Here is a 13,426-nt window from a genome sequence, read left to right as displayed (position 1 = left end):
TGTATAGACTAACAGAAATGCCAGAGCAACAGATGGAGGAAATAAGCTGCCTGTGGCATTATCTTCAGGAAAATCAGGTTGCTGGTCCCTAACAGACCTTCCTAAGCAAACTGCACACTTATTAAGAAGGCCACAACTGGTAAATTTCCATGAAGTCATCAGCCCCAGAGTAGGAGGGTCTAGCAGAAATGGTGTAAAAACAAAGGTGAAATCAATGATGAGATGATACGTCCTCTCAACTTGCTCCAAAAAGCATTAGTGTTCAAGCCTCTTCTTTTTCTACTTTTTTCTTTTTCTTAAAATCATTATAATTTTCAAATTTATTGTAGAGATTTTGAGGTTTAAAAATTCATCTGTTGCATCTTTTCATTCAAAAATTTTCCTATGTGGAAAAGCGACAGACTATTTTGGTGATATAAGGAAAGAATTATTTAACTGCATCATGGTAGGAACTGCACTGCACCATCTCATCTCATTCTTAAATTCTGTTCTACCTAAAATGTTGTGGTTTAATATTTCTCACTTTAACACTCAGTTGTTTGAATATTTCTGAGTTGTATCAGAATATAAGTGCATATAACTGTATCGGAAAATAACTGCAAAATAAGATGCACGGAGGAATATTTTTTCATTCACTTCAAGGCTTGCTACAAAAGCAGTGGGAACAAATCAGCAACTAAATTTTAGGAAACTGAGGTCTCTCTTTGTTGGTCGTGGCTGTATGAAATCTCTTTACTTCTCCTGTGCAGCTACAAGTAGCTGTAACTTCCCCACACAATTCCTGAATACTTCCTTACACATTGTTTTCATTAAAAAGAAAACCACCTTCACGTGTCTAGCATGAATGAGGAGGCTGTGACTTGGGCAGATGCTGAAGTTTTACTTCCTTCAGCCTTTCCAATCCAAATACATTTCCTAGAACAAGTGGAGTAAAATTCCACTTACACAGCAAAGCAAATAGCTTTTCCACACATTCTTTTTAGCTTACCGGACTTTTTTCTTTTTCTGCTTTTGAGTCTGGATCATTTCTAGAATGGCATCTTCTTCATAAATATGTCCACAGACCTTGTTCCGCACTGGCCTCTTCATTGTCACCTGTAATCAGTAAGGATTGATTTAAAGGAACTGATAATGCCCATGAAAATGCTTCTTCTGAGATTTTATGTGAAACAGCAGGAAGTGTGTTTGCCACTCATACATGGAATTCCAGTCAAATTATGGGATGAGGTCCTGCTTGGTAAACTACATTCCTACTTACATGGGTTTTCTTCCCAAGCAGTACTGCTCTTTTCTGAAAATGCTTAAAATTTATAATACTGTTGTTATATATAATGTTGTTTAACAGGTACTGCAGATTTGTAATAAACAAACCAATGAAGAATATGAAATAACTATTTCCCTGTCAATTACTGTAGCAGTGATACATACCTGTGTAATGGGACAAATAAAGTTCATCTGACTCCGAGTCACAGCTATATCTTCATCGATTTGTTCAATGGTGTCATTACCATGATCTGATTTATGAGAAAGTAGAATGGGAAAAGAGAAAAAAATGTTTCTTATTTAATGTAGATTGCCAATCTTAAAATAAGCTAATAAAATCCAACATTTGCCAAGTATTATCTCACAGTGATATCTAAAATACCACAGAATGTTTCTGCACCACTCCGTGAACAAGGCACTGCAAAAAATACTGTACTAGAATGTCTTTTAGAAAATGTGGATTTTTATATTGTAACCACTTGTGTGTGTGTGTGTGTGTGTGTGTGTGGCTATTTACAGCCAATGCCAGAAAGAAAGGCTAGGAAGAAGAGCAGACTGGCCTGAAGATATGCAAAGCCTTTGGTATTCACTATTCAAGTTCACCAAAACCCAGTTACACACAGATGAGTCCCCAGAACCTAACAAAAGATGAGGTGGAGCAGATGTGGCAGTCCTACCCTCAATATCAGTTTTGTGTTTGAGTGTCATAAATGGGTTTGCTGGATAGTCTGTACATACTGTACACACTTTACAAGGAAATTGTATTGTTTATCATAATGCATCATTTATAAAGTGATGCTGTTGTATTTTGATAAGACTATAATTAGTCAAAAACAAAAGCCAAAAAGTGTCACAAACAACAGAAATGTTATAGAAGTAACCTTAAAGAGGAGGGGCAGAACGAAATTCCTGACTATTCCCAGAAAACACCCAGTGGCCCAATGCCAGGGAATCAAGGGCTAACAAATGAGAATAAATCCATCTAGAGCTGGAGGAGCTGCAGGTCCCCACCTTTACCAGAAGAAGAAAGCAAGGTATAAACAACTCTGTGCATGCAGGGGCATACCACCTAGTGTTCCATGCAGAAGTTAGTTAGCCAAAGTCAAAAGCTGAGACACGGGAGCAGCTAAGGAAGAGAAAATATGTGTGTATATATATATATATATATATTTATTTATTTATTTATTTATTTATACATATTTATATATATTTATAGAGAGAGAGAGAGCTAAGTATAGCCTTAATGCTATACTTAGCTTATACTTGCTTACTGTTGTTTTATCTTCTAGCTCTCCTCTGTTATTGTAAATGTAGGCTTTTAGTTGAATGCATTTGTTTATCTTTGAATCTTATCTGGTAATAACAGCAAACTTAGCACCTGCCATAGCTTTCCATTCCTTTGGGGTAGTTCTGCAATGCCTTTGCAGAGAAGAGCCCTGGGGTGCAGTCCTCAAGGTGTCCCAAACAAAGAGAATGTTCTTCTTTCTAGCTGCACAAGCTGCACCCCAAGGGAGGAGTGAGAAACACAAGTGAACACGGAGAGTTTAGAATTACTTCATGATTTGCTTTCTACAGTGCCTCAGCCTGGGTTCCCTGTGCTTCTGTTGCACACTATCAGCCAATCTTTGCCTCCCTGGTATTCAGTCTTCCACATCTATTAAGGACCAGTATTTCCTAACTTATGGTCAGTCCTGCATGCCTGTGTGATACCATCACCTTCCGGATGATACCAGCAGACATCACCCGTGGAGCAACCAAAACCTCTCACACCCAGCCTAGGCTGAGCTCGCTGCCCTGTGAGCCAGCACAGCTCTGCCTGGGCACTCCTGGCATTGATGTTGCAGCCATTGCTCCACCACAGCACCTCTTGGTATGTCAGGCCTATTTCCAGACCTTCCTCCTTAAGAGAGCTTGCCCTTTTTTCCATTTCAATATTCCAAGCATTTAGGAAGGTTTCTGACCCAGGTGCTCTAACCCCAGGTATTGGGGTTGCAACTACATGACCTTAAAGGTCCCTTCCAACCCAAACCATCTTATGATTCTACTCCTGTGAATACCACGGGAATACTCAGGCATTCATCAAGGGTATTTCTGTGTCTGCTACTAAGGTCTCATGCAATCAGCAGGGTGTGGAATCTGGGGGGAAAGGAGCTCAAATGTCCAATGTCAATCATAATTTCAAGGCTTTAATATCCAAGAATATTAAGATACCTTCATCAGATACTGACCACCTAACAAACACTTGCAAGTCATAATACCAAAACTGTATGGATACCAGAAATGCACTTGTGTTAGTTACCAGTTTTCAGAAAAAAGCTCTGTGACATATTATTCTTAAGTTGCTCATATATATGGTTTATTCTATCATAAGCACGTAGTATTTGAAGCAAGCACAACTGTTGCAGGGAAAAAGGTGTTTTTTAAATAAAGCTTTTGAAATATCAAGCAATGGGTGAAATCCCACTAAGACAGCAAGACTAAGCAATATTGGGGTTATAGGCAGGTGGCAGCTTTGGTATGGGCTGTTTTACTTCAACGTCATAATGATTTTTTTTTTCTACAAGGAATGCCAACAAAGAATAAGAGATTCAGGTTGTCCTTAAATTCATGTATCTGCAAATTTTGACATATTGCAGCTCTAATCTTTCCTGTGGCAAACATCACATTTTTCTATGTTGTACACTGTTTCAACCCATGAACTTGGCATGTAATTCCAATGTACCAGAGCACCACATCAGTCAGTGGCATTAAAAAGCATCAGTAATAGCAAGATCTAGGACAGGGGATTGTTTAAAAAAAACCCAAAAAACTCTGTAAGTAGGTGCCAAGGAAGGTGGGTGAATTTTTTAAAATATGGGGCTATGCCTGTGACTTTACTTCTAAAACCCAACACTATAAAATAGGCATGCAAGTGGCTTTTTCTGGAAGAGTATTCACCTGTGGAGCACCTCCAGACTTTGCTGAAGAGTCACCACTTCCCTCATCACTTCCGTGTATGCTTACTTAGGTACCGACACAAGAATTTAGGAGACTATAGTGAAGCATCCAAGTTCAAAAACAAGAGCTCAAGCTTGGGTACTGGTGCTTGAGCCGCCCCTGAAGGCCTCGGGTCTCTAAATTATGTGAGCTAAATCCGTGTAACTGGGGTAACTTTTTCCCATACTGGCTTTGGAGGTGATTGAGATGCCTCATGTTTAATGGTTGAAATTTCATGAGTTGAGACCTAATCCTTGTAGGTGGGGTATATTAATCTTCTTGGATTCAAACTGTCCTCTTGCTGCAATCTTATCTTAAACACTTCAAGTTGCATTTCATTTGCAAAGATTTTGTATACAGCCTATCAGAGTGGGGCCCTGGCCTCAAGAGGTGATCACAACCCAAATGAATCATTATTTAAAATATTTCCTTTTCATAAGCAGCTAATATTTTTAAAAACAAATATGCAAGACTGGGATGATGCAAGTAATACCTCAAGCATGTCAATAGCAAATTACCATAAATCAGATAAACCACCCACAGATTTGTTGTTATTGCTTGATGGTCTATATTACAGGAGAAGAAAGGAAAATCACTTTTTTCAGTGACAGTAAATTTTGCAGACATTACACAAGACACACACACATCCTAAGCTGGTCAGAAAGATGCCCTGAACTGTACATCTATATCTGTAGCCTCATACTGGAAGATGTTTTCATTAAGGTCAAAGGGATTTTTTTTTTTACCAAATGAAATGTATGAACATTTGGAGGATCTAAATTGCAAGTCTGAGTATTCCACAGAAAGAAATAAAAACATTGGATCATACATATTTCAGCTAAGTCAGGTTATATTTTTATAAAACTGAGTTTTCCTTGCAAATTAAAACCAGACGCACAAAACACTAAGTTATTGTTCCCAAAATTCAGATGTTGCCTTAAGTAACAGAAGTGCATACATCTATTTTGGTAGTCTGAGAGATCACATATTAAGTGCCTTAACAGTTTCTAGTTTTCCATTCCAGCCAACTGAAACATGTTATGAGTATTAGTAACACATTTTCTATCTTGCTATCTCAGCAATGATGTTTACAGCTGTTGTAATAAAACTGCATTCTTATAAAGGTATCTATTTTTGGTAACACATCATAATGAATTTTGCAACTGCCAAGGTTTTTTTTTACTTATTCAATTTTAATTAAAAGCTGGTATTAATTTATATCTCTATCACTTTCATCTCTTGATAATATTGTGACTAACATGCCTTTGCTCAGTTTTTACTTACTCTGCTGAGAGAGAACTTTTAAGCCAACTTTTAAAAATAGGAAAACCATAGTGCAGAGACATTAACTGCTGGACTGGGAGTTATACTAAGAATGTATAATATACATGTTAAAAAAACATGAGAGGAAAAATCCTCTCCACTGTCATTGTTATTTCTGTGACCAAGAGACTGCTGTCTGCTCACTGCTCCCAGTGTCAGCAATGACCTCTCCCCAGTTTCTGTTTCTCCAACCTGGTTCTCAGTACATGTTGCAATGTAAACTCAAATGATTTCTTTCCTTTTGTGCTGGGCTATTCTGCCTTCTCACCTGCCACAGTCAGACACTAATCCTGAGAATCAAAGGGTAACGTTAAGCATGTGGGATTGAGTCTTTGTAAGCCTGAGCCACCAGACAGACAAGGTCTTGGCTCCCAAGAGGGTCTATTGTACTGCTGACTCCATAGAAATAACAGCAACTCATCCAGGCTGGGAAAAATCCTATCTCTGAGAGCTCCAAGAAAAACATGAATGTTATGAGGACAAGTCAGATGCCAAGTGCTTCTGCCAGCAGGGCACAGAAAATAATGAAAGGTGGGGGAGGTGAAGGACATTGTCACAACCAAGAGTTGTGCTCTAGGAGTCAGAAGGCATCTGGGGTGAGGAAAGGCCAGGGCCAAGTCTAAAGGAAGGACCTGACACTGCTGAGAACACCAGGTAATGCTTGAAAGTGGGTCAGCATGCCCATCACTGCTCTGAAGTTGGGTTAGCCTTCTGTCCAGAGAAGCAGACAAGAACAACTGTCCAGTGTCCTTCCCTAGGGATGGAGCTGCAGTAAATGCTGTAGGAGTGAAAGAAGAGGGGAAGCAGAGAGTAATACCTTCCTGGCAAACTCACCAGTCTCTAGCACTTTGTGGCCAAGGACTTCCTGACTCAGAGGTAATATCTTCATACTTAATAAGCCCTGGAGTTTTCCTTCAATGAATTTGTCTAAACTTGGAAAGGGGAATTTGGTCCTGGACCTTTCAGCTTGATTAGAGACAGTTATCTTTGCTAGAAAGGTTAGCAACAGTTTAATTTTCCTTGAAAATTACTGCAGAGGCTGCAGGTTACAGTTTAATTTGATTTTTAAGAGGGAAAATAAGGTGTGCAAGCTACAGCTGCAGTCAAACAGTTCAAAGGCTTTGTGCTTTTTGCCAGAGGCATGCGATAGTTTAATTTGCCAACCAAGCCAAACTAGGCTTTGCATTGAAGTACATTACAATTTGATTACTTGCTGGTGTTGCAATACAAAGTTGATCTAAGGAAGGTGGCCTCTAACACGTTGCTCCAGATTGCAACTGCAAATTTACTTGCTCCTGCCCAGGCCAAGTAACTTGCTGGTAATTTACTGCCAAGTGCTTTGTATGTGCCCTGTTTGACAGATACTTGTGTAAAAAGCACATAAAGGTGAATTTGGTCAATCCAAAATAAAATTACAATCCTTTATATATAAGCCATTCTTATTTTCCTGGAGTGTGAAATACAAATTATATTAATGTATTAGCAAATTTTTGGTTCCTTTACATAACAGTGAGGAAGGAAAGGATCGTGTCTTACACTAAACATCAATCCTCTAAAAACTCCTTTAATACAATAAAATTCAGAGCACTTGTATTTTATCCCACTAAGCTACAAGTCTTTTAAAATACACTATTCTAAATGGAAATACTGTTCCCATTTTACCCATTCAATACTGGGTAGAGCTGCTTGATGCCAGTTTTCCAGAATGGCCTTTAAATGAAGAGAGACTGTGATTTGATGGAAATGTTATTGGACAGCTCTTACAGAAATAATGTAAGTGAAGGAGATTTAAAGACACTTGCAGTTAGATACGATTTGCCATTTAATATATTAATAATAAAATGTGACTACAAATCCTAGGGAAAAAAAACTAACAAGAACTCCAGAAAACCCTGTGAAACCTCCAACTCACATACTGTTCAAATTGAGAAGAGACCAACTTTCCCTTTAGATTTTGGGATATTCAGACTGTATCTGTAGAACAAAAATGATATCTTTGATTATAAACCACACAACTCAAACAATTTGGTAGGCAAACAGAGAGGCAGCTTGCTTGCTCCTTCTGTTATTGCAAAAAAAACATGAGAAATCCACACTTCAAAGTCCTTGGATGACATTTTAAACTGCAGTTTCCTCATTGCTACTCCCTGGACTTGATCTGAAGAAGCTGCTGGGGGAGATGAAGATTACCTAAAAAGATGTCATGAAGGCTCATCAGTAAGCTCAGAGGAGCTACTGTTTCTGGAAAACCTAAGGTGGTCATATTTTTCCATCTTAACTACCATCACCCACAATGACATGTAAACTTAAGAAGCAGGTTAAGTACCAGAGACTTGCTGAAAATAAACCAAACTGATAAACACTGTTTAAATGACCAGGAAACTCTAGGTCTACATGAATGCATGCCAGGCATGTGACAATGGAGCACAAGTATTAAGGATGCCACAGTATGAGTGAAACATGAAAACTGGAATATATTATGAGTAAAAAATAGACATAAACGACTAAATTGTAAATATATGTAAAGAACATTTTTATTACTTGGGATTTCTCCTCCTCTTCAGAAGAAAAAAGGCTGAGCAATCACTGCTTCATGCAGTATACTTTATAAAGGCAATTGCCATGCTTAGAGAGCACAATTTCATGTATCAGAGATGAGAAGAATATCACACACATTTAAAAAATGAAGAAATTCACTCCAGGCACATGAAAGAAAAAGTTGCAAAAGATGCAACCAGGAAAAAAAAAAGCCTACCATTTCATTAGAAGATGAACCACTTTCCATTACTAACATTGTGGTCAGAATCTGGAATGTCACTGATGCAATGTTAACCATCAAATGACATGAACATGTAGCGCTTGCCTACACAGGGAAATTGTTGCAAAATAAGCGAGGGTGTGAATTCAGAATGCATTAACTACTTGGCTCTAACTCAGTGTGTGGACATTCCTATTCTGCACTAGGAGTGCCTTTTGGCTGTTTAGCCTAATCCACTTCCACACTGGACTTGAGGAAGGCACTGTTAATCCTGGGCTGGAGTAGTGAGAGGACAGCTGTTGGTATCGACAGCAGAGGGGAGGCCCATCCATTTTTAAGAAGTCCCTAGCAGTGCCTGGATGGTCTACTCTGTAAATTTAACTCGCATTTTCTCAGAACAGTCCATTGCAAGTATTCTCTACAAGCAGAAATCACGTCTATGATATCTGTCAACAAAAGGTAACAACATGTATCTTGTAAACCCTGTGGCTGGGAGTCACTTTGCCTATTTCAGTGTGTCATTTGTGCGTTCTTGTAGACATTCATTTCCAGAAAGGTGAACTGGTGAGGGCTTTTCAGGAGCAACAAGCTTCTGAATATGCTCCTGAGCAGAACTGTTCCAGGGTAACAGACAGAAAACAAAAGGAGCAGTGATGGGGCAAGCAGACCAGGTAGCAATGGTCCCTAGCAGTCCATCCAACAGGCTGCTATGGAACCAGTGAGCAGAAAACCCCCCAGCTACACCAAATGATCATACCCCTAGAAAATTATCACTCACATTACCATTTCAATCTGTCTCTTCACATTCTCCTCACAAGACTTTTTCAAAAAGACTTCACTGTTTTCCTATTCTAAACAGCTCTCTGAAAAGCCTTGGAATAATGTGTCCTGGTGCCAGGAGAGTTGTGAATACAGACACGTTTGTCACGTGCTGGGGGCACAGGTAGGAATATTTATAAGCTACACCATGAGAGGGATGAAGCTCTAATCCCAGAAGACTAACCTGCTGATTTTGTGATTGGCAAGAATGACACAGGCTCAGCAGCTCTGAAACTGCAGAGAAAGCACAGGAAAGAGCAACCTGTTCCCTTTGAGAATGGAGAGAAAACCAGCTCCACTACCCCTTTCACCCAAAGAAAGGAGGGGAGAACATACATGCTTCTGTTACACCAGAAGACTGATGTAAAATATTGTTCTTGAATAAAAACATGAGTACAAATAAGAAAATTTGAAAACAAAACTGTGGGAACAAAATACCCTTTTTTTCACCCCCTAAATGCTGAAGCATTTGAAAGAAATTTTTAGGTGCTATATTTTATTTTAAAATTAGACTTAATGAAGACAGCATTTGTAATTTTCTTCTTAGTGATGCATTTCAATGATTAACAATGCTTTCTAAAATTCTTACTTACTTTCAGAATGAGTTTACTTAATTTTAAAATGTAACATCATGTGAATATAATGAAGCAGTGTATATATCCACATAACCTTCTGAGCTTTATTATTAGGATGTATAAAAAGAGAAGTTGTGTTAATTTCCCAAGTTTTTGAATAGAATTTTTTTCTGTATTTTACATATAAAATTCACCATTCCAGTTGTTCTGAATTCTGCAGGTTTGCACTGCCTGGAACACCTCTGGAATAGCCCATCACTGCTTCAGACACTGGCTGGGTACTTGCTTGGGGCTGCATCTCCTGCTCTGCTCCTGCCTTGGTTACCAGCCCACAGTCCTGACAATCTCCTTAGAAGAGGAATTTTTCTTAAGCAACAAATAATTTCTAGAAGCACCTTAAAGCAACAAATAATTTCTAGAAGACCCTTCTGCTTCTCCTGAACACAAAGCACTCCAGAAACAGGTCAATTACACGATTGTGACCATTTCATTGGTGGAAAACTGAGGCACAGGGCAGGAACACATCCAGAACCACCAGCACCCTGTCTGTTAGACCATTGTCTTTCCCATTAGACCACACTGACTTACCCCCGAGTAACTAGGGCTATGAACAATTTCCAGATACATTCTTAGTGAATGCATCAGTTCCACACTAAAAGCAAAAAATGCAACACAGAAAAAAACCAGTATGTTCTAGTAATTGCAAAATATCTGGTTGTTTTTTCTAAGAATACCAACACTTGCACTGGAGAACACATGGTAATTTTCTAGTAAGTCATATTTATAAAATAATACATCTTCACTAAGCTACATGCCAAAAAAGAAGAAATAATAATTCATATTGAAACAAAATAAATAAAACCACTGAATTGTTGTTTAGGGGGGTTTTAAGAGGGACTTACAGCAATCAGCCATTGCTCAATCATAAAACTGCATGGTTTCCATTTAGATTAAAGCAGGGTGACATGTTCCCTGTGTGTGTATGAAGACATTCTGCATTAGCAGATCTTCACTGTAATAATCCTCAGTAAAATGTTCCCTAAAAGAAACAAAAAATGTTCCTAATCCCAGTATATAGAGCATTCTCCGAAACAATGTCACGGTGGCCTTGTGCAGCCAAACATAATGCTGTCATTGGTTTGAGATGATTTTTCTCAACCTGTCCTGTGATATAAGATTAAGCTTCTTGAGTGGCAGTCAATAGAAGAAAATCTAATGCTAGAGCCCTGAGCTAGAAATACTCATGGATTATAACTGCAGAAGACTAGTAGCTTCTGATGGTAATTAGTAGATAATTTAAAGTCTGATTGATATTTCCTTTCTGCAGATTCTCATATGCCAGGAGTGTAACTGGCAGAGTGCACCTTCTTTAATGCTACACGCATCAGAAAACTCTTACCATTCTATCACTGTCATTTATATCACAAAACGTGCACTTCTGACTTCACCTTGACATTCTGCGTGGTGCAGATAACAGACAATGTGGAAATGACTGTGCTTCATGGCAAACATGCTGGGATGATTGTGAGGGCCTTAACTAAGGTCCAGCACTAGGCAGAGTCTTTTAAACCCTCAAGGTCTCTCTATGCCTCCACTTTCTCCTCCAGATCGGCTTTAATAGGGGAGTGAACTGGGACAGACTTGAACAGCCTCAGCACAGATGCACACAGCAGCAGAAACAAGAATGGCAGAGCAGGACAAGCAGAACAAGGGAATCCAATGTTGAAATGATGGGACAGTAGTTGCATCAGCAGTGTCACTGGTGCTTTGTAATAGGGATAACGAGCACACAGCTAAATCACAGGGCATCCTGCACAGTCTTCATCTTTCCAGCAAAGGAGTTAACCTTACACTCCTTATTTTAGTCTTATTACCAGAATGGAATAACATTATCATTTTCCTCTTAAGAACTAACTTTTCTTGCACTATTTGGTGGCACTTCAGCCCTTGTAGAAACACATACATTCCTTACATGAAGCTGAGGAAGACCGAGGGTTTATATCTCAAAATAAACAGTTTAATAAAAGTGAAACAAGGAAACCAAAACTGAATACAAAAGAGCTACTTCAAGGAATCACCTTTTTGTCAGTGCTTCTTTCACATCAGAAATCAAGCACAGCCTTATAACCCAGAATTTAGGTTAGCTCAGTGTTACTGGGACTTTCTGGTTTGTAAAGGTAGCTTAAGATTCCTCCTTTTCTACACATTTGGATAGAGCTAGTAAAAATATGGGGGAGCTGGGTTCAGCACCTGGAAGGAAAACTTTTAAGGACTAAATCAATATATTAAGGGGGATCAGAAGAAAGATGGAGACAGACTTTTACCAGGGCCTGCAGCAACAGGACAAGGAGCAGAGCTTTTAAACTGCAAGAGGACAGATTTGATTGGGTGTGAGAAAGACATTCTTTACTGCGAGTGTGGTGACACACTGGAACAGAAGAAGCTGTGAATGCCCCATGCCTGAAAATGTTGGACAGGTCTTTGAGCAGCCTGATTTTGCAGAATATGACCATGGGAGAGGGGTTGGAAGTAGATGATCTCTAAAGGTCTCTTAAACCCAAACCATGTATAGTATTTCCCTGATTCCAAGGTTTTATTTACAGAAAGCACTCCTGGCAGATAACAGCTCTTTGAAATCAAATACCACCTTGGCATGGCATGCATGCCAACACTAGAACATGTAACACAATTTAGAACATTATTTGTTAGATCAAGAAAATGAAAGGCACTTTTAGTAAAGACCAAAAAGGGAGTCTCTCCTTTAAAAAAATGGAACAATAGAAAATTCTAGTCACAGACAAATGGCACAGTTAAGCTCTCCCCATGACAAAACACACTCAGCTTTAACTGAAAAACAGCCAAGATCATACACTTCCTAGAGGCGTCCTGCTAGATTTTTCATTGCAGAGCTAATCAAGGTACAGCATCCCATTTCATGTAAAGGAAAACATAAAGTATCAAAAGGAGTCTTCAGAGGGCACATACTTGAATAATAACTATTTCTAGCCAGGGAGTACAGGGGAATCTGGAAAACAGCAGCAAGTGCATGCTGGTTTTGTAAACATAGGAAATGATCACTTCCAAACTTTCAGCTGCTTGAGGTGCTGGCCACCCATATATGACGAACCTAGCAGGGAAGAGTCACCGTATTAGTGACACCCACAGGTATGTGGAAAGGGCAGTCATTTAGCAGTAAGCAGAGTTCCTTGGGAAGTGACAGTCTTTGCAATCACACATTCCTGGGTTACTACATTTGGCCTCTGGCTTGTACAGCACAGAGCTTGAAACCAGGAGCACGATTATCACTGACAATGCTGATCTGGAATTTCAGGAATGGGTTGTAGTGGGTCCCAGGAAGCAAACAGCACTTATGAAGCAAAGAAGCACTCTATGCCTTTGCCAACAGAGAATGTTATGTTGCTCTGAGATGTTGCAAGAGCATGAAAGCAGTGTGGGAAAAGTGCAAACAGAGCTGGTGCAGTAGGAACTACAAACAGAATCACATTATTAACCAGAGAGGCAGGAAGGTGTATGGAAATTCACACCACTCAGTGCCTGAAAATTTTCTTCAGCAAATTATTGAACAATTGGACTGTAAACAGCTAAAGGATAACAAGGTAGTAGGAGACAGTCAATAAGTTTATTGACAAATCAAATCACGCCAAACTGACCGAACCGGCTGCTCGGATAGATCAACTGTCCCTGCTGGATG

General features: G+C 39.2%; 1 protein-coding gene across 1 annotated transcript in view; it reads right to left on the bottom strand.

Moving 5' to 3' along the window:
• Nucleotides 1-13,426, bottom strand: part of NSMCE2 (NSE2 (MMS21) homolog, SMC5-SMC6 complex SUMO ligase) — a 125,691-nt gene that overhangs the window by 2,947 nt on the left and 109,318 nt on the right. Inside the window, 2 exon segments of the mRNA XM_041407564.1 lie at nt 989-1,095; nt 1,429-1,514. Of these exon segments, the coding sequence (XP_041263498.1) occupies nt 989-1,095; nt 1,429-1,514 (193 nt within the window).

The sequence above is a fragment of the Onychostruthus taczanowskii genome, unplaced genomic scaffold (assembly GCF_017590055.1).
Source record: "Onychostruthus taczanowskii isolate IOZ18803 unplaced genomic scaffold, ASM1759005v1 scaffold27, whole genome shotgun sequence".
Taxonomy (NCBI): Eukaryota; Metazoa; Chordata; class Aves; order Passeriformes; family Passeridae; genus Onychostruthus; species Onychostruthus taczanowskii.
Note: the sequence above shows the minus strand (reverse complement) of the source record. Positions and strands in the feature narration are given on the sequence as shown.